General features: G+C 41.9%; 1 protein-coding gene across 1 annotated transcript in view; it reads left to right on the top strand.

Annotated features, from left to right (window-relative positions):
* LOC307019867 (choline transporter-like protein 5-A) overlaps positions 1-8294 on the top strand; it is a 79086-nt gene extending 70792 nt beyond the window's left edge. Inside the window, 1 exon segment of the mRNA XM_079650968.1 lies at positions 6826-8294. Within this exon segment, the coding sequence (XP_079507094.1) occupies positions 6826-6926 (101 nt within the window). The 3' untranslated portion in view covers positions 6927-8294.
* Positions 8295-23234: the final 14940 nt, after the last annotated feature.

Genomic DNA, 23234 nt, shown 5'->3' with positions numbered 1-23234 from the left:
TACTCTCCGCTCACCCTTTCACCCTCGCCCTCCCCCCTGGAGTTCGATGACCGCATGAAGGCGATACGCAGGGTTGGCAGCATGTCCTTTACCCCCGCCCCTCAACGACGCCCACCAAAATCACCGAAGCAGAGACACGCACCATCTCCCCCAGCTTCATCACCATGCCTACCACAATCCTCCAAACCAAAACAATACAAGGAAGATGGAAGCAGATTTCCAAACCCCCCTTCCTACAGTGTAGACCTCACCCTGCCCTCCTATGATGAGAGGAGCAGGGTGGTGGGTCCTCCCTACCCTTCAAAGCCTGATAGGGATGTGTGTGTACAAAACGCTGCAAACTGATATTTGCTGGGTCCAGGCTCAAGGGCGTATGGCACTCTCAACTCTTTCCAGGACATGCCAGGGCCCTGCCTGCCAGTAGCTTTGCTGATATCTGTGTTGATAGGTAATAGATTAAGAGCAGTGAATCATCTTAGATACAGGAAGCGCTCAAACGTTTGTGTGAGTTTATCAAATTTAGCAGTGATTCCATGTCAGCCACAGCTTGTTACAAAAAACCTGACTGATAGTGTGTTCAACAAACTTAAACTAGCTTTATTAAATGTCAGGTCTTTGGCAGGAAAACATTTTTTCCATGATTTTATTACTGAGCACAATCTCGATTTTATGTTTTTAACAGAAACTTGGATTGAACAAAATAACAGTGCAGCTGTTCTTATCGAATCATCCCCTCCCAACTTTAGTTTTATGAGTCAGGAAAGAAAGCATAAGAAAGGGGGTGGAGTTGTAATTATGTTCAATGATTCCCTTCAATACAGGAAGACATCTTATGGGAACTTTGCTTCTTTTGAATATGTGGCCCTTCAGCTGAAATGCTCCTCTCGAGCTCTGTTCCTAAATATCTATAGACCACCCAAATACTGTGCAAGCTTTTTTGATGACTTTACTGAACTGCTGTCTATAGTGTGTTTTGACTTTGACCGTCTAGTCAGTGTTGATGATTTTAACATCCATGTTGACAACCCCCAGGACAGAGGGGCTAAAGCACTGTTTTGGGTTCTTGATAACTTTGGACTGACTCAGCATGTGACGGAGCCCACGCACAATAAGGGGCACACTCTGGACTTAATTATCTCAAAGGGTCTGAATATCTCTAAAGTTGTGGTGACTGATGTTGCACTCTCTGACCATTCCTGTGTTTTCTTTGAGAGCTCTATTTCTGTTCACAAAAATGTTCAAAAAGAGTTAACCACAAAGTGATATTTAACTGAAAACACTAGGGAAAAGCTGAACGCAGGTGGCGAAAAACCAATCTCCAGGTTCATTTTGAAATCTATAAAGAGAGACTTGGCTTTCATAATTTGGAATTGAAAAACGCGCGACAGTCTTTCTTCTCTGACATCATTACCAAAAACAAAAACAACGCATGTGCCTTGTTTGCTACCGTCGACAGACTAACTAACCCCCCAGTGTCAGTAGCCTCTGAATTTCTATCCACCAGGGCGTGCAATGAATTTGCCTCCTTCTTCACTGACAGAATTCTGAAAATCAGACAAGCAGTCAGTGACTCTGCATCAGGTACAGCAAATGTTTTGTCTCTGTGTCCACCTAATATCAATTCAGACATCATGACACAGTTCCATCAGATTAATGATAAAAACCTAGAACACATTATTCAACTTCTGAAATCCTCCTCCTGCTGCCTTGATATTATTCCAACAGGGTTTTTCAAAAATGCTTTTCCTTGCATGGCCTCAGATCTGCTTCATATAGTAAACAAATCTCTTCACTCAGGTATTTTTCCACAGGCCCTGAAAACTGCAGTAATTAAATCGCTCTTAAAAAAGAATAATCTAGATGCTTCAGTAATGAAAAATTACAGGCCCATATCAAACCTGCCATTTCTAGGTAAAATCATTGAAAAAGTTGTTTTTCAACAGTTGAGTAACTTCTCGCATTTAAATAACTGTTTCGATGTGTTCCAGTCAAGCTTTCGTCCAAACCACAGCACTGAGACTGCTCTTGTAAAGGTCTTCAATGACATCCACTTAAACACAGACAGTGGCAGAACTTCAGTGTTAGTATTATTAGATCTCAGTGCTGCGTTTGACACTGTTGACCACAACATATTACTAGACCGACTAGAAAACTGGGTGGGACTTTCGGAAACAGTTCTAAATTGGTTTGAATCCTACTTAAAGGACAGAAACAACTTTGATTATATAGATAAATACAAATCTGAGTTGACAAATATGACATGTGGGGTACCTCAAGGCTCCACTTGGGGCCTCTTCTCTTTAACATATACATGCTACCACTGGCTCAGATAATGAAGAACAACAAAATAAGTTACCATAGCTATGCAGATGACACACACATTTACGTAACAATTTCACCAGGAGACTATTCTCCAATTCAAACACTGAGTAAGTGCATTGAACAAATCAATGACTGGATGTGTCAGAACTTTCTCCAATTAAACAAAGATCAAACTGATGTAATGGTTTTTGGAGCCAAGGCAGAACGTATAAAAGTTAGCGCTGAGCTTCAGTCTGCAATGTTCAAAACAACAGATAAAGCCAGAAATCTAGGTGTAGTCATGGACTCTGACCTGAGTTTCAACAGTCACATTAAAACAACTACTAAATCAACCTACTATCACCTAAAGAACATATCTAGGATTAAAAGACTAATGTCACAGCAGGATTTGGAAAAACTTGTCCATGCTTTTATCTTCAGTAGACTGGACTACTGTAATGGTTTCTTTGCAGGTCTCACTAAAAAATCTATTAGAAAGCTGCAGCTGATTCAGAACTGCTCGAGTCCTCACTAACACTAAGAAAGTGGATCACATCACTCCTGTTCTGAAGTTTTTACACTGGCTTCCTGTGTGTCAAAGAATATATTTAAAAATACTGCTGCTGGTTTATAGAGCACTGAATGATTTAGGCCCAAAATACATTTCTGACCTATTGCTAAATTATGAACCATCCAGATCTCTCAGGTCTTCAGGGACTGGTCAGCTTTCTGTCCCCAGAGTCAGAACTAAACATGGAAAAGCAGCGTTTAGTTATTATGCTCCAAATATCTGGAACAAACTCCCAGAAACCTGCAGGTCCGCTGCAACTCTTACTACTTTTAAATCCAGGCTGAAGACTTTTCTTTTTGTCGCTGCTTTTAATTGAACTATTCATATCTTAGACTGCGTTTTTTGTAAAGCACTTTGAATTGCCTTGTGTTGAAAAGTGCTATATAAATAAACTTGCCTTGCCTTGCCTTGCTGCTGTGGGGAAACTATAGAAACTACAGTTTTCTATACAGCGGACTACAACATGGAAGTTTAATAAGAACGAGGTAAACTCATCTAGAGACTCTGCACCGTGCTCTGATGCTGTTGCTTTATGCTTTATGAAAGTGGACAACAGAGAAAAATGTTCTTCATGACCAAAGTTGGAATTGAAATAAAAAAGGAAAATTAAACTTATGCTCGTCACCCTCTCCCTCCGGTCTACATTAATACAAATGATCCCAATACGTATGATTGTATGAACAATGAAAGTATCTTAAAATCAATACAAATGTATTTATTATAAAAGTTGGTCCTTAACATCTATCACTGTGTATATCACCATTCAAACATCTTTTACAAGTTGAACAAACCCCACACAGCTCAGTTAACACTAGGGATGGGTATCGAGAACCGGTACTAAGTCATTTCCGGTACCTGATTGGACGTATCGGCAGAGGCGCGGGAAGGTATTTTGAGTGGGGGTGCTGAGGTGCTGGACTCCAGTGAACACTATTAAGGGCACTAAAGAGCACGCACAAAAGCGCGAGCACAAGGGGCGCTACAGTGGAATGTTCTACTGCAACACCGCCCACATGCAAACACAGTACACAAGCAACTGTTACAATGAAGGCTTGATAATCCGCTCACGGCATATAGGCAGGGGTAAAGTGCTATATTTTTTACGAGTGGGGAGCGGACCTCACCTCCTCTAGAGGGGTCCGGGGAAATGCTCCCCCGGGAAGATTTATTTTAAATATTGAAGTTAAAAGCATCAATCTGGTGCACTTTGACAGCAACATTAAGAGATCTATGGATACATCTCTCAACATCCATATGAAACACAACTGTAATCAGATGTTCTTTTTCTTTATGGATATTTTACAAATCACTCCCCTTTTAAACTGTATTCTTGTTTTACTGCCATATAGTATTTCATAACTGTTTTTCCTTTATTCTCTTTTTTTTATAACGATAATGATCATATGAAGGTGTGCCGCGAAAATAATCTTTTGAAGAATTTGTGACCAAACCGTTCGAGACCCACTGAGATAGCTTAGACTAAAGTTAACTATCTAAACACTCAGAGAGTCCTTTAGCTCACCTGAGCCTCTCAGTCTGAGAGGAGAGGAATCTCCTCCAGCTTGTTGTGGAACAAACAGCTCCTAATGTCCGTTAATGCAGCTAGCACCAGATGCTAACAACACGGTCCCTGCCGGCACCGGTCCCTCTCTCTCTCTCCCTCTCCCTCTCCCTCTCCCTCCCTTAGTTCAAAACTATGGATGTTCAGATTCTAGATTGGACTAAAATGTCACACAGATAGATGACATCAGGCCAACACATTGACACGCATAAACAACACTGTTAATAAATAAAAGTATAACCATTACATGTAGGGATGCTCCGATCACCAATGTTGGGGCCCATACCGATCAACGATCCAATCGAGTGGCCGGGGCCTATGGGGATCTTCCATTTAAAGCAATGTTTAAAACTCAGTTAATGGGGCTCATTCACTGGAGCTTCCACAAACAACAACCAACATAAGTATTACATTCAAATGAAGTACATTATTTAAGTCTACATTAACTTTGGAGAATAACACGGGAGAAAAGAGCGGAAGCGCTCTCTTTTCCTCTCTCTCTCTCTCTCTCTCACACTAAATGCGCTATTTCCACACACACACACACGCACGCACGCACGCACGCACGTACGCACGCACGCACGCACGCACGCACACACACACACACACACACACACACACACACACACACACACACACACACACACACACACACACACACACACAGAGAGAGCCAAGCTTGAATGACACAAGCACACTTTTATTTCCATGCATCTCTCTGATTGGTCTGGTGTCTTGCCTCTGTTGCATTCACTGAACACGGGAAATTACAGTCCTGCCGTCCTCTCTAGTGTCATGACGAGGTTCACTTAAAGCACGGTTAATGTATTATATTATTGAGGTAGAATTGTCCGGGGCTACAGAAAAAACATTCGGGGCAGGCCAAAATATTATTTTACCAACAATGTGGAATTTATTGGCTACATATTACACAGATTATGCACAGCGGGAGCGGCAATAACCGTCGAATAATAATTCAGGCAGGGGAGCTCCGCACCGCCTGCCTGCCACTAGGGGGTGCTGCAGCGCCCTCAGCACCCCCCTTCCCGCGCCCATGGGTATCGGTATACCGTTAAGCCGCTGGACGAACGGTGCTGCTATCGGTATATGTGTTACGTCTACTTCCTTAGTTTAACTTTAAACCATTCTGGTTGGTTGGGAACCCTCATCCCGTGTGATGTATCCGGTTTGAGACCCCTCTGATTGGCCACTGTAAATGCCACTCGTCATCTATCTCAACAGTGCTCTTATTATTGTTGGGAGACTCCCGCAGGCATGGCGGACAGAGCGAAGCGATCGAAGGTCTGGGTGCACTTTAAAAAATGTAGTGGCGATAGTGCAAGGTGCAATCTATGTACTCAATTAGTTGCTTGTAAAGGGGGTAACACAAGAAACTTAATGAAAGCATTTGCAAACGAGACACTCATTGAATCTAAAACGGTGCAGCGTATTTGACAGCCTAAACAATGTGGCTGCTAGCGACACTGCTAGTGCTAATAGTGCTAGCGGGCTTCAGCTGCGCCGTGTGTAAATGTGACCTGAGCGAAGGATCGCAGACATGTTAGCTGCTGCGCACGGGTAATATGTTTTATTTACCTGAGTGAAGTCTTGCAGGCACATCGCTTTGTCTTTTTTTAGTTTATTAACACTGACAGTGTATTAATGTGAGCTCCTACACCTATAATAATTTGGCCTTTCATTGCATGCTTTATAAACCAGTTAAACTTACAGATGTCATTGTGAATTGGAAAACTGCATTTAAATGTTGTTAAAGGTCAACGTTTCAATGTATGGTTCAGCAATTGTTGATCGTTTACTAGGAATTGACATATTTTAAGCTCAAATACTTTGTTCTATGTTTAAACCTTCAGACAAATTTTGACGTGTTTCAGTTCAGCACATCATTTATTCTGTGATGATTTAAAAGTACAATCCAGAATAATATACGTACTCGCCTTTATCTTTTTGCCATCTTAGCCTTTTTACCAATTTCTTCATATCACAGTTTCGCATGATGTCACTGTAGGACAATGTTTTAAGGATCTCTTGTCGAGCTAGGTTGTCAGTTTGAAATGTCTGGATGAAGATGTAACTGATTTACAAATGTTAAAACATTTTTTTTTAAATGCCTCTTTTCATCCTCTGTCTGAGGGAAAACCCCAAAAAGCATGAAAGGGCGAGCCAGGCCTCTTTAAGTTATTTTATTTATTTTGGTCTGCTTCTGAGAAGCTAATGTATAAGTTATACAGTTATTTCTGCAAGAAAATTAGAATAAAATGACTGTTTACTCTTCACATATTCTTGTACCGTATCTCTTTTAACCTCTTTCTGTCCTTTGTCCCCCCCCCCATGCACCTGCTCTCCTCCATCCTGCCCTGTTTGGCTCCAACAGGTGATGACCTGGAGAGGCATGATGGTAGTTCAGGAAAACCTTTCCTCATGTCCCCTCAGCTGCATAGGATTCTGGGGAAATCCTCTCAGTCTAATCGATAAGCAATCCTCCTGCATCAGAGACGTCCTCATGCAGAGAGACAGAGACGTCCTCACACGAGAGACAGAGACGTCCTCATACAGAGAGACAGAGACGTCCTCAGACTGAGCAACTTCCCCACTCTAAGAGACATACCAACACAGTTTCAGAGAGACAGCCCTAAACTGAGAGACCCCCCTCAAAGGGAGTCTTCCTCACACAGGGACTCATCCCCTCAAGAAGAGACATCAACAGAGAGACGTCCCCACACAGAGAGAGAATTCCCAACACTTATAGATGTACTCACACAGAGAGATGTCCCATCAAAGAGAAACACCTCCACACAGAGAGACATCAAAATAGACGTCCCACACTAAGAGACGTCCCAACACAGAGAGACGTCCCATGCAGAAACAGACTGACTTCCCAACACTAAGAGATGTCCCCACAAAGAGATACCTCCCCAAACTGGGAGACAGAGATGTCCCCATAAGAGCAAGAAATAGACAGAGAGACAGAGACACAACTCCTCAATGTAAAATGTAACCAAACTGACATACGTCCCCACAATAAGAGACGTCCCTGCACTGAAAGATATCGAAAGAGAGACATCAACAAAGAGCCAACACAGAGAGACTTCAACAGAGAGACGTCCCAACACAGAGAGACTTCAACAGAGAGACGTCCCTTCAAAGAGAGAGAGGTTGACAGAGACCTGGCTGCTCCAGTTCTATGCTGCTGAACACGTCGGGACAAAGCAGGATGATACTTACTGAAATATTAAATGTGAGCGACCACCAACAGTGACAGGAATGAAGAAGCAACAGTGAGTTAAAAGTAAAAAACAGATTAAGTTGTCTTCAGGTATTTGCTGTATATCTGCACTAACTTATTGCTGTGTGTCTGCCATTGTTGTGCTGGAGTCGTATTGAAGTGACATTGCTTTGCGTGTGCATTACTTTGTATTTAAAATGTATTTACTAAGGCCTTCTATGGACTACCTTTTTTACATTGTGTGTGTTTCTGAATGTTCAAACACAATAACTGTAACGTCGTTCACTCTGTGTAATACTTTTCCTAAATGAATAACATCTACTTCTGACCTTTTTGGAAAACGTCTTTCAAACCCAGGAGCCCATCAGGACTTTTTCTGGGGCAGCGCTTCCTATTCGCTCCTCTTTTTGATAACAGAAGTTTGATGGTCAAGTCATGAATTACACAAAGAACTCAGATCTGCAATATTCAATGTAAGACTTGTGAAGGCACGGTTTACAAATGTATACTCCTCCATTTTTATGAAATGGTTCGATTTTTGTATTTGTAGTGTCTTGTTTTTTTAGGGGAGGATATTTGAATAAAATCAAATTTTCATATCTTAATAAAAAAAAATGGACATGTCTTCACCACATACATGAAACAAACAAAAAAAAAGTTAAGAATTAATTTTTACATCCTGAATTCACTTATGATGATTTGTTGAAATTATTTCATCGCTCCATTTAGTTGAATTGCATTTTCTGAGCCAATCCGTACATTCAGACCACATGAAAACGACAGACATTGTTCCAGCGTACATTCTGGAAATGTAAATATATCATCAGGAGCAGTTTGGAGTAGCAACAGATAACTAGAGAATGCAATTCCTGAAGAAATTGCTAGTGGGAATGCTTTATGCTGAAAAGCTGACGCTAAACTGCTATGCTGAAATGTAATGTGTAAGAAGAAAGTGAAGAATTTAGATTAAAATGAAATGTGTAAGAAGAAAGTGAAGAATTTAGATTGAAATGTAATGTGTAAGAAGAAAGTGAAGAATTTAGATTGAAATTATACATGAACACTGGGGGCTTCAATGTGCGATAAGAGAAGAAAAGAAAGTAAAAAGGCTTGGAAAAGCAGCAGAATATTTGAACTGCAAACTTCTGAACTAACTTGATGGCGAATGATGAGCATGGCAATGGCATTTGATGACACCCCATAATACACTTAGATGCGTTGATGGCTGCATCGTTACCAAACCTGTGAAGTTTTGGGGCGTTTGGAGCAGTTTCACTGAAGTTATGAGAAAGTCGTGTTTCATGGCGAGCATTGTGTTGCCATGGCAACGGCATTTGAATAAATCTCAAAACTGTCCCGTAGATGTCTTCACGGCTGGACTGTTAGCACAAATTTGAAGTTTGAGCACTTTTTAAACATTTTCATAGGAGTTATAGCGACATCACGTTTTATGGCGAGGGATGGGGAAACGGCATATGGTGAGATCTCAAAGTTCAGTGGCAGACTGGGACTCAAAATCAGCCCGTAATAAAATCGTCCCTCCGTTGCCTTCTGCACAAAACATAGTGCGAGGTGGTTGCTATGCAACCACAATAACAGCTAGCGAATGTCGTTGTTTAAGTGCTTTTTTTTCTGGAGATAGGCTCTTCTCAATCCACTCCTCCATAGTAAGGCCACCCCTGAGGTCGAAGTTAACCTTAAATGTTTCCATCTTAAGCTTTGTTAGTTATAATTTCTCCACTGACTTCAATGGTTAAAAATGTGATGAGTTATGGGATGTATCTCTGGAATTATGAAAGTTATGAATGAGAAAAGTAATAGCCATCGATTCCTGACCGAGCTGAACGTTTTGATGTTTGAACGGAGTTTCTGCGATGTTCAATGCGGGAGGAGAAGAGGGCCAAAATACCGGCAGAATAATAAACTTTTCGTCCGTAGAATAACAGTTAGACCAAAGAGACCTGGAACAAATTCAGTAATGAGAGGTCAAAGGTCAATGATGATCATGTTCACATGTTCAAATGTACTTCCAATTGTGAATGAACACTGCCACAGTCTCCACACTATAAGCTATGTGGACAGATGTTAGAAGAGGTGACCCACCTTTATCTTGGGGTGAAAATTCACAGGCAAACCGTAGTTTGTTTCCCGATTAGCTTCCTAAGCCGGAATCTATGACACTGTACACAGAAACTGAAGGAGACAACTTTTGTGGTCCTTGTACGCTCATAGTACGCCAGCTCGGTCTGGGACCTCTACACCGATAAAGACAAGGATGCTCTGGAACCAGAACAACAAAGAGGTGCTAGATTCCTTTTTGGAGATTATAACTGGGACAGCAGTTTCATATAAATGCTCGGTTCAACTGGGAGGAAATTGAGTGGAAGGTGATGATCGGCTCTTCTTCAAGAATGTCTATAACATCTTAGCCCTTGATGCATAGATGTACCTGTAAAGGTAACTCTCTGAACTTCCAGATAATATTCTCCTTTAGTGACACTCTGAAATATTCATTCTCTCCCAAAACAATCGGAGTGGAACATGCTACCAGAACACGTTGTCATTTCAGAGTCCGTGGAGTGTTACGGTACATTTTACCTCTGGGTTCTGCTCAGTATTAATCCAGATCCACAACTAAATGCCTAACTAATTTAACCAAGACAAAACACTGTCTCTGTCTGTCTGTTGGCTAGTCTTAAAGTGCACCTATCATGCTATTTTAAGGTATAGGTCTCGGATATATAAAAATATATAAAAAACATGTCTATGAAGTGTTTTGCTAAAAATACCAACCAAATCACCCATTCTAGCCATGCCTCATATTCCTCTATCGACTTCCTGTTTCAAAAGTGCTGGAGGGGGCTGAGCTCATGTGGGAGATACCGGCAGATACTGCGGTGATGAAACGCCATATCATGGATTATCAAGGATTATTTCTGAAACAGTATGGAGCTCAAAGGCTTTCTCTCTTGCCGGTTATACCACAAGGTGAGTTCCTTTTTATTTGCTGCTTCTTCACACACGTGCTCTCTCCAGTACAGGTTAGCTCTGAGTGTTAGCGATGCTAATGTAAACATGCACCGACCATATTACGTCCAAAACATTCGGGCATTGTTTCTGATAGTGCTGTGAGTGTAAAGCCAGCCTACATTTCTGATATGACGTCATATCGGACGCTAATCTGGATCAGCTCCGTTGTAGCCCCGTTTTTAGAGATTTGCGTACGGAGGAAAAGAGAGTTTTATTTCTGACTCTTTCATTATCCCCCATGAGGTTGCTTTTATTTGCCCACCTCACAGGGGAGAGTGGTAAGATGAGCCAGTGGGTAAGTGGACCACCCCCACCTCCTTTGTCTTAGGAACTGTGCATAGTGTCATGCGACCATACATTCAGGAAACACCCAACATTTCTAGTCGGCTGTGATGGAGAGAAGCACAGGGTAAAGTGGTAAATGTGTTTTCTTCACAATAAACCATATTTTGCTTTTCAAAGTACATTTTCAACATGTCACGTATAATTAGTGTTATGTCAAAGCGAATGTCGCCAGGTCTGAAAATATGTATCATACATGTTGGTTATTTGGCAAGGTGTAAAACCATGTGAATCATTTAGCTAAAGACTATCATGAATGACTAAGATAGACAGATATTTTCCCAAAAAGTGGCTGTTGGTCAAAGTGCGCCATGCTGTGGGGTAAATTGAGCCAGTGGTTCAACTTAACCCCCCATGAGGCACTGAAGTTAAGTTTAGTCTCTGTCGTGTAAAATTGTATTTCAATGTAGTTTTACTGAACTGATTTGTTTCTCATGTTTTAAACATTGTAGAAACGACAACATTCCTGAACCAAACAGCTGGAAAGAGAAGGGTTTAGCAGGTAGGGTATGAAGAGGTCACATGATCCAGTAGGTCAGCTGAGAGGAACTGGTTTTGTGTAGTAGTGATGGGAATTATGGCTCTTTGAAGGGAGCCGGATCTTATGGCTCCGTTCCTTTGCGAGAGCCGTTCAAAAGAGCCAAGGTTTTTTAAGGGGGTGGGGTTAATAGGTTTATCTGCAAAATATACCTTTTATAATTCAATAACATTTAGCCCTGTTTTGACTAATGATTTATATTAGTACACATATCACTTAAATCATTGCATTTACAGACCCTTGTAACGCTCTGATTGTAGAACCACACTAAAAAAAGAAGAAGATAGCAACACCTATACAAACTGACAACAAATCTTTGCTGAGCCTAAAAATAATAATAAATAAATAACATAATGAAAATAAATATATTGCAATGCTCAAAACAGCAGCATCCAACAGTCTCTAATCCTTGGATATTACATGTCACTGCATGCATACACGGAGCATCCATAGCGTGGAGATCATCATATCATTCTGTCTTGTATTACTTAGAAAATGTAAAAATAAAGAAACGGCTTGATCGCGGGCTCGAGCCGGCTACCGTTGTTACCCTTAAAAGGGCCGGCTCGCTCGCGACACATCACTATTGTGTAGCTAAATACAGAATCTTGATAGAACAAATTATATTATTTTAGGTCTAGATTGGTTCAATAATTTTAAGGCTCGCCCCCATCTTTCCTGCCGTATGCCTGAAGCAACATCTTTAGAAGGGCTACAGCCTTCAGTATAACTACAGTGATGGAGAGATGAGAGAATAACCATAATTGATAACATGAATAATTATCAATGACTAGATTAAGTTAAAGCAAGTAAAGCCACAAGAACACTTTTTTTGAGAAGTCATATTTTCATGGCCCTTTGTGACAGATGCATTATTTTAATTTGAAGGACAGAAGACATCCTGAAGTAAAGGTTGTTGTTGTCATTTGACTTCTATCTAATTTTTCCCAGAGGACAACATAAGTAACAATTGGCTCATTTTAACCCACTCTCCCCTAAACTAATCTGGCACTCCTAAATATGTCCTGAATTCATGAATCTCTGGCAAAATTAGCCGATGAATCTAAAAGAATGCTAATGTTGCTTATGTTATGTGCTTTGTGGGGCTAGCTAAAGCTGGTATGCAGCCTCTAGCTAGCAGGAGTTGTGTATTCCTGTTTCCAAAGTAACGTAAAATGACTACTTTTTGTTGTGACTATGATGGAGATTGTCTGATAATTTTTTTATAATTTTGCTTTGATGTATAACATTTAGCAATGAATGTGTACTTGACTACTGCAGCATATTAGCACAGGTTGAGCCGCTCCTGTGGCTGTGCATCACTGTGTCCTGTTTTTGAACATAATGAACGTGAGACAGGGGTGGCGCCAGGGGGGAGCAGCACCCCCCAGGATTGCCTAAGCACCCCCAAGAAATATGTGTTTTTATTTTTCCCGAACATTTTTATTATTATTTTTATTAAATTATATCAGGAAAATTATTGATTACATCAATGCAAATGTGAAACAAACAAATGTTTGACCAAAAACATAAAGCCAACACAGGTGATACGATTAGGCCAATGGCCAGCACCCATTCGATTTTTGACCTACCCATAGGCTAAATTACTTTGTGACACTTGAGTGACTTCCTGTTAGCTGGAGCCCCAAATTATTTGCTAACAGCAAAGTGACAAATGGATCGTTTTTTAGTCCTTAAACGTCCATGTGTGGACACTCAATCAAAACCAACTGAAAGCGAGAGGTATTCTGCACATAATAGGCCTCGTGAGTACAAGTAGCTTACTTCTGGGTCTCTGTGTTTCATTCAAGCTCTGCTCTGTGTGTGTGTGGCATGAGCCATTTTGTGTGCGTCCGCACACAAAATGTGGACGAGAGAGAGAGAGCGAGAGAGAGAGTGAGAGAGCGAGAGAGAGAGCGAGAGAGAGAGCGAGAGAGAGAGCGAGCGCACCGGTGGGTATCTACTGGAGATCGTTGTGGTTAGCATCTGATGCTAGCTAGCCAAGCTAACGGATATAAGGAGCTTTTTCAACAACAAGGTGGAGGGAGAACTCTCTCCTGTCAGACTGAGAGTCTCAGATAACCTCGGCTCAGGTGAAGTAAAGGACTCTCAGTGTTTAGATAGTTAAATTTAGTCTAGTTATCTCAGTGGGTCTCAAACGGTTTGTTTTAAAAGGGGAGTGATTTGTAAAATATCTATAAAGAAATAGAAAATCTGTTTACAGTTCTGTTTCATATGTATTTTGAGAGATGTATCCATAGATCTCTTCATTTTGCTCTCAAAGTGCACCAGATTGATGCCTTTAACTTCAATATTTTAAAAAAAATCTTCCCGGACCCCACTAGAGGAGGTGAGGACCCTCCTAGAGGGGGTGAGGTCCACTCCCCACTTGTAAAAATAGCACTTTACCCCTGCTTACACCTATATGCCGTGAGCTGATTACCGAGCCTTCATTACAGTCACAGTGTGCGTGTGGGGAGTGTTGCAAAATTCAACTGTAGCGCTGGTGCATTAATGGGAAACCCTTACGGCCCCTACACACGGCGGCGTGCGTTGTCGCTTGCCGGCGGGGGGGGCTGAAACTCGACCAACAACCAATCACATGAATCTCCCGCCCCAGACACACAAGCACGCGGTTTGATTGGCTAGAGCTTGTACTGGCATATGATTCCATTGGCTGACGCCTCCATCGAGGCATCAAAAGTAGAACATTGCTCTACTTTTGCAGTGAGCACCGCGAGAGAAGCTACGCTTTGCTCCCACAATGCAGTTTGGCGAATCGTGACGTCACCCCATTCAAAGTGAATGGGCAGAAGCGTTGAAGCGGCAACGCACGCCGGAGTGTGTAGGGGCCGTCAATGTTTGAGCACCCTCTATGAAATGTCAAGCTACCCCACAGCACCCCCTAGAGAAAATCTCTGGCGCCGCCACTGACGTGAGATAGTTGTTTGAATATTAGTCTTACCAATCCTCAGCCTTAGCATTGTTTGTACTGTTAGCGCTGTTAGCTGACGCCATGTTTGGAGCCGTGTGAAGGTAAGGCACCACTTGGAATTTCTAAAGAACAGCTGAAAATGCCCACTTCTGATTATTTCAGCATTTCCAAAGGGCCACCTTCCAAAGAAAATGATAAAAAACACAACATAGTGAGGAGAACAAATACAAATAGATGTATACAGAATGTGTGTTGCCATTGTCAAATGTAAGGACCGTGAGTCAATACTGTGCATCATGGATGATGATATGGATGATTGCACTAAAGTGTTACACAGATAGATGACGTCAGGCCAACACATTGACACACATAAACAACACTGCTAATATATAAAAGTATAACAATTACATGTAGGGATGCTCCGATCGCCAATTTTGGGGCCCAAACCGATCGCCGATCCGATCGAGTGGGCGGTGCCTATGGGCAAGCCCGGCTTAACCTGCCATCAGGCCCTGGGGCTGATAGTTTTTGTAGGCCCCCTATTTAAACAAAAAATCAAAGTCATTTATAGCCTCGGCAGGCTCTGTGATCGTACTTCTCCACTCTACTCTACACGCGCCTGGTCCTCTCCTCCATATGAGCAGTGCTTGAATTGGAATAAAAAAGGTGCCAGTACTCTAAATCAGCAACAAGTATTTCGCACAAAGTCATAGTATATCCTATAATGCTGGTGGGTTTATCTCTTTACTGTATAATTTAGAAAGGCTCACTGTACTTAAACAAAATGACTCAGGGTGCATCTGAGATTAGAGGGGGTGCAGTGGTAAAGTGTTATTTTTATAAGTGGGGAGTGGACCTGACACCCTCTAGTCTAGGGGGGTCCGGGGGCATGCTCCCCCAGGAACATTTTTTTTTAAAATATTGAAGTTAGATGCATCAATCTGGTGCAATTTGAGAGCAAAATGAAGAGATATATGGATACCTCTCAACATCCATAATGAAACAACTGTAAACAGATTTACTTTTTCTTTATGGATATAAAAGAAAGTAAAGCTTGACTCCTACTGGCTGGTTAAATGACCCCTCGTCCCTGAGGCCACTACCAGTTTTTTGTGCCATTTTGCTGGATTTATTTGTCAATAGCGTTGCTGCACAAAGTGATAGCCCTCTAGTTTAAATCTATTACCCAAAAAGAAACATGGAGATGGGTTACTATTTAAAAAAAAATGCAAATCTATTTGGGAACAGTGGGGCCGGGCCTCAAATCCTATAGGGGGGTCCGGGGGCATGCTCCCCCGGTAAGATTTTGTTTTAAATGTTGGACTTAAATGCATCAATCTGGTGCATTTTGAGGGGGAAATAAAGAGACTACACCCATATGAAACAAAAATGTATACATTTAAATAATCATAAAATCATAAGTACATGGCCATAACCAATAACATACAATATCCAATATGAAAAAACATTGAAACTTGTTTATTTATTTGTTTTTGGTTCATTTATAGTTGTTAGTGTGTCTGGGCTCCTGAATCGGCCTCTCCTGTCTCCCTCCTCTCCCCCCTGCTCCTCTTTGAGGCAACAGCAAAGACTAGTTTTAGCTCTCAACAAGTTTATCTTACCTTTTTTCACCTAGTTAACATTTTGTTTGTATTATTCATGCATATTTTACTAATCACTACCCCCTCAAATGGAAATATGTGTTTACATAAATAGTGACCGAACCGTTTGAGACCCACTGAGATAACTTAAACTAAGTTAAATATCTAAAGACTCAGAGAGTAATTTACCTCACCAGAGCTGTAGTTATCAGCCTCTCAGTCTGACAGCAAAGGACTCTCCCTCCACCTTGTTGTTGAAAAAGCTCCTTATATCCGTTAGCGCAGCTAGCTAGCACCAGATGCTAACAACAATACACGTAACCGGTGCGCGCGCTTTCTCGCTCGCTCGCGCCACACATACACCAACACACACCCTCCCGAGCTTGAATGACACACAGAGACCAATCGAGGGGATTAGTATGATCTGTATGAAAGTGGCAATGTCGGCAGGCCACGTCATGTAGACAGCCAGTCACCCTCTGTGAGGCAGAGTCAGACCCACATTTGCGCTGCGTTGCGTTTACAATATATACGTATATTGCCGGCGGCTGAGTACCGGCATTTTACTGAGTACCGGCACCTTGCCGGTACTCAGTAAGAAGTGCCGGTACCACATGGGTAAAAATCAGAAGTGCCGGTACTGCGTACCGGTGAGTACCGGCCCAATTCAAGCACTGCATATGAGTGACGTATCGGGCCTCCCTCATGTATTTGTCCGGTTGCCGTTGGCTCCCCTCCACGTAGCAAGTCCTCGTCGTCCTCTCCATCTCCTCCAACAGATAATGTCCCTCCTGTCTGTTTTTCCTTTCCCGCTACTCCATCGCTATCAGAACCAGACGCTCTACTTGTCTCCGAGGCCCCGCGGCCGGCACCGCTACCGCTCGGTACAGAACTCATCTGTCCTTCCTCCTCATCCTGGCCTACAGGTTTAAAATAGCCTGTAAGCTTCGGCATTTTTTGTAACAGCTGCTTGTCTCGAAACTCCTTTTCCCTCAACAATTTCCTTTTCCGAGCGCCACTCAAACTTTTTCTTCACTCAATCACTCGCAATTTGAATAAGTCACATGTGAAACATATTCTCATACTGACGTGTGTGTGTTTGTGTATATTTGCGTTTGTGTGTATTGTGTTTGTTTCCCGGGGAAAACCCTCACGAGAAACACCGGCTGTTGTTATGCCTGCTGTGACGTTAAGTTACTCCGTTCTCCGCTTGTAATTATGCCGTTACAAACTTCAAAGTTGTATTTATCATCTGAGTTTGCCGAAACAAGTTTAATATTCTGAAAGCCAAGACTTTGTTTTTTTTAAATCAGATGAAGACAAACTGTAACGGACCTTGCTGTGTTATCTATGATTACTATACACCTTACATTCATAATTTCAGTGGAGGGAGGGGGGGCGGCGCTGTGGAACAGCAGAGTGGCGAGGGAGAGCTGTCGTCTTCCCTTTACAAGCTTCAAAAATGTATTTATCGTGTGATTTTGGAAATGAAAGTTTCATATTCTGAAAGCCAAGACTTTGTTTATTTAACTTTTTTTTTTTAAAACACCCGAAATAAAAAATAAAAAAAATTGAATTTATTTTATTTTATTTTTTTTAATTGGCTCATGATAGGCCCCCGATCTCCGTAGGCCCCTGGGCTTCAGCCCAGGTCAGCCCGTGCATTAAGGCGGCCCTGCCTATGGGGATCTTCCATTTAAACTGACGCTTAAAACTCAGTTAATGGGGCTCATTCACTGGAGCTTCCACAAACAACAACCAACATAATTATTACATTCAAATGAAGTACATTATTCAAGTTTACATTAACTTTGGAGAATAACACGGGAGAAATGAGCGGAAGCACTCTCTTTTCCTCTCTCTCTCTCTCTCTCTCTCTCTCTCTCTCTCTCTCTCTCTCTCTCTCTCTCTCTCTCTCTCTCTCTCCTGACAGCCGGTCCCTATCCATCTCATGCAGCTCACTGATCCAGTAATGAGTGACCCGACAGTGAAGATACATATATATATATAACTACTTTAGTTTAGCTAGTTCCAGATGTAGATAAAATAGCTAAGTGTGTTAGGTCTAACTCTTAGTGTGTGTTTTGCTCCGCTCACCGGTCCGTCACAGCGAGCGGAGCTGCAGGATTTCTGCTTCACACACGTTGCATACCCCTATTTTATTGTCTTTTTCGTACACCTTAAAATTAGGGATGGGAACGATTAATCGAATATTAGAATATTCGAAATTATTCAGGTATTCGAATCATTATTAAAGTATTCGAATATGAGTTATATTTGTATGAATTTTTTTTTTTTTTTTTTGGGAGTGATGCCAAAGTTGATTACATATTATCAAATTGAATAATTCAATGACAGTGCCATAGCTAAATGTGTTAGTTGACGTCTAAAGGTGTGTTTTGCTCCGCTCACCGGTCCCTCACAGCGGGCAGAGCTGCAGGTCTCTCTCTCTCGTGTCCGGTTATACTTCACTCGTGTTTATGTCCAAATCCATCAGATCTAGCTAGTTCTAGCCAATGATATGGCTGCTGCCCTTCCCTACACGCAGATCACGCAGACTCAAACCTCATCTTAGGCCCAAATGTGGCGCAAATGCGCTCCACAGCCGTTGCGAGGTTCCGGCGCTAAAAGTTCATGAGCGTGCTCCCCCGCCCCCTGTCAACACTCGCGACACATGAGTGGCCAGCCTAAACAACAATAAGCACTGCTTGGCAACCGTGTGTGGCGGGAAAGTACATACACATTTTGACTGGAGAGATTTAGTTTTCCGGTATTCAACATATTTTACCAGTCATAGTCCGGTAATTATTTACACTCTAAGAAGAGTCCTACACAACAGACATGGCGTCAAAAAGGAGTAATGTGTGGAAATATTTCGACCAGCTTAGTGAGTGCGGTGTAGAGGTCAAACTATGCCAAATTAAACTTAATGCTATACCTTGCTATACCCGCAACCTCCGTTCCAGCTAAGAGGGTCTTCTCTATAGCTGGGCTGATTGTGAATTGCACATGAAAGCTGTAGGCCCATAGCTGTCAAACTGTGATCACCAGTTCAATACATTTGACCAATTCGACTTGGTTTCTACACTTATTTGAACATTGTATGTATTTATTTCCAAACATTATTGAAAAAAAATTGGGTAAAAATAAAAAAAAATTAAAAAGAATTTGAAAAAAAATGCTTACCACATTTCTTTTTTATAAGATATGTACATTTCGGTTAACCGGTTAACCTTTTTTTGGGGGGTCGAATATTCGAATATAAATTTGCTTTCAAATTCCCATCCCTAAATACTGCCAGACCGGTGAAGCCATTTTGGCGAGCCATTTTGGCGAGCTTGTTTTTGCACAGAGAAAAGTGTCATGTATTTTACTTCATGTGATCGGCTCTCCCGATCGGCCTTTATAGAGAGCACCGATCGATCGGCAGAGAGTGAATATCGGCCGATATATCGATCGGCGGCCGATCTATGAGTGTGTGTTTTCATTGTGCTTTGGTCCCCCACATAAATCCTTTCTTCTCTTCCTCTACAGATCGAAAGTTTATTATTGCCAACGCCCAGGTGGAGAACTGCGCCATTATCTTCTGTAATGGCGCCTTCTGTGGTCTGTGTGGCTACAGCCGGGCGGAGGTCATGTGAGGATCCACAGTGCGGCCTTCCTCTTTTTCCTCCTCTGTTTTTGTCTGTCTGTCTTCCTGGCTGGGCGTGGCTGACCTACATTTGGATTTCCGTCTCCCCACCGCTCCTGCTGTTGTTCATCTCACCGATTGCCAGTACTCACCTGCTTAAAACCCTGGTTCTCATCCTCAGTCTTCGCCAGTTCTTCGTTTATTCTCCAGTGATTCACACACCTGCCGCTCCGCCTGCCACGTCCAGCCACCTCCCTGGTCTGTCCTCGTCTCCCCTCTCTGAGCTCCTCGTCCCGGTCTGAACCTCGGTTCCAGGATTCTCCTTCAGCGTCCTCTCCAACTCCTAGACTGTGCCTTGTTCTAAAATAAAGCCCATTTTTGACACTCCACCACTGTTTCAGTCTTAGTGCTTGCATAGCGGGTTCTCATCTCCAGTCATTCCACGTGAACCGACAGTCGCACATATTGGCTATAATGTCAGAATAGAGAATCTACCTACACCTGAAGAATTCTTATTGTACTTTTATCCATGTTGAGAGTGAATGACACACAGCACAGGCACAATCTGGCAGCGGGGTGCACTGACGCTGATAGTGGATCAAAAAGTAGGTGTACAGCGCGTGGTGCTGAAATAGCCAACATGCGGTTTGTCGTTTGAAAAAAATAACACCAGCTCACTAAATCATTCAAACGTAATGTTTACTTATATGTGAACAGTAAGAAAGTTCAGTCAAAACTAGGGATGGGTATCGAGAACCGGTACTACAGATGTAGCACTTCATTTCAGACTCCAGCTTACAGCTTCCTGCCTACGGCCTGCCAAAGACCAGTATAGAGGAATGTTAAGCCCTCCCACTATTTTCCAAGAGGGCGTTGCCAGATTTTCAATTTCAGGTTTTAACCAGGAGATGGCGCTTCATTCACAAATACAGAAAGACAAGTTTCATGGACTTTCAGTTGTGTTTTGAAGAGCATTTGAACACATCAATATTTTAGATCAACTAAAGTATATCTAATCTTGTAATTCAATAATATATAGTCTTTATATATTAAATAATCATAATTATAATGTAAATGTTTACATTACACTTCTTTATTTGTTATGCTCATACTTTAACCTTTACAATCGTTTGCTTTAATATGCAGTATATTTTTGTGTTTGCTTCCTCCTGCTCCCTTTCGGACACATACTGTATGATTTATTAGTATTATTAATATGAAGATATTATTAAGATAAGATAAGATGTTACTTTATTGATTGAACATTTTAGTTTAGAATGTGCTGTCCCACGGTAATTCAGAAGGCTCACAGGTCACATTCCGACCATTATTTAAAACAATAGGTGCTTTCACACCGTCTACAGTTTGATTTGTATAGAGGGAGCTCTGTCAGTTTTCGAATTACCCATTTGCTTTCGGGGAGCCCTATTTTTCAGAGCACATCCTGCTACTAAATATGTCACACGCACGCTCTGTTGACTGGCGCAGCAGCGCGGATGCGATCAATTGCTATAAAAACACTCTTCTACTAATACAGACGGTGTCACTATGCCGGCGGATGTGGCCGTTGTTGAAGCCTCTTCAGGCTCCGCATCGGCAGGCCTCTCCCTCTGTGTGGAGCTGTCAAACTCGACCCTAACACCGCTTACAGCCGGCCAACTAAAAGTTGTTTTCCGTTCACGTTGTCATTTTTAGACTCCTTCGCTTCTTTGCTTGTGAATCCAAAAGCTGTGACGCTTGGCTGTTTTCGTTTTGCCATATTTCTTTATTACACAGCCAGAGTTAAAAAAATATCAATATGAACATTTCAAATACCGCGCCGGCATCACCGCCATAATCATAGCAACGTAAGTAAGAATGCAGCGCCGCCACTTACAGATGGCAACACCCAGACATATTCACAAATATAAAACAAATATTCAGAATCTGTAATGAACAATAACTATTATTTATTTCAAGAACTGTTATTTACAGAAAGTCAACATTTCTAATCTGTGTGACACAAATATGCACGATTGTTTTGGGCTCCCCCTATTTATCTCAAAGTCAGCCTTCAGGGGAGCTCCCTCCCTTTTCGGGGGAGCCAAGCTCCTCCTAGCTCCCCCCCATTTCGAACAGTGTCTGTTGCTGAATGGCCAGCGATAAGGTGCGGCGCATTTGTCATAGGTGATCAGAGCTAACTGCCTGCCGTCAGATTTCATTTAAAAAACAGATCTGATTTTAAGACTATTTCTGCGCTCATAAAGAATGATAAGAATAAGAATAATGCGTATTGAACTGGTTTCATTAATTAGTGAGTTTATTTAATAATATAACCACCAATCGGGTCAATTTGTGTGATGTGTGTTGTGTGTGTGCAATGTCACTTTTTTTCAATAAAATATTAAAGTCTCCCAGTCCGTGACTTTTCCTGAAAGTGTGTTATGTATGCTATGTTTTTAAAAATTGCATTCTAATAGTGGAATTTGACGGTTTTAGGTAGGCCTATACAAAAACCTCTGGCGGTTCTAGTGTTTAGGTAATTAGGTACAGTAGAAGCCCTTTTTTATCATTAACAAATTTAGCAGTTGAACATAAAAGTCAACTAACTGAGGGTCACTTGCAATGACAGTGTTGTGTCTACTGTAAGCTTGTCACTCAGAGTAACCTACAGTTAATATAGCTGCTGGGGAAGAAATATCAGGGGGCAGGGGGGGAGGGGGGGAGAGAGCTGTGGTTGATGGGCCATTAGTTGTGTAAATACACAGCTGAGAGCTGCCGTTTCATTCAGACTGTTTAAAAAACGATAACAACGGACTATTTTTCAAGATCCCTCCGCTACACTTTGGGATCCTGATCTGCTGACGAGGCTCCATTAAAATATAAATATGTTTAGTGAATTACTGAGTTTAGGCACGTTAATAACGTTTTAATGAAGTTGAATACAGTATATTCATATTTGTCAGGGATTTCATGTAATTTCATGTAGATCTGCAATACAAATATTTTTGGGATATGGGGGGGGCTGGGACCCGGAGTAATCTTCGGCCGTGAGCTGTTATGTGCCATCATGACACGCATGGTGTTCTTTTTTTATATATTATAATGAAGTACGAGCTGTGTGCTCGAGTCTTCCTGCCTGTCGGCTCTGCTCTCATGGATGTATGATAAGGCTCTGCTGCTCCGAGATGATGGTCTAGCTTCAGCAGCTACATTACCTACGGGTGCGTTCGTTAATATTAATTGTGCGTCCGGAGTCACTGTGGCACAGACTGGACCGCTGGTGAACAGCTGTTAGAACGGGCTGTTCAGGTGTTCAGAGCAGAGCTCCCTGTCGGAGCGGCAGAGCGTGATGTGAACTGAAAAGTTTTTCTGTGGCAATATTATTTTAGGAATCGTTGAGCTAGCTAGCATACATTGTCACTATCTGCTAACGTTAGCTTTAGCCTTCTATTTCTAATAGTTTTTTTCATAGGCTATAAACAGAGGTGGTATAAGTAT

The sequence above is a fragment of the Notothenia rossii genome (assembly GCF_949606895.1).
Source record: "Notothenia rossii genome assembly, chromosome: 9".
NCBI lineage: Eukaryota > Metazoa > Chordata > Actinopteri > Perciformes > Nototheniidae > Notothenia > Notothenia rossii.
This window is presented reverse-complemented; position numbering and strand designations above follow the sequence as displayed.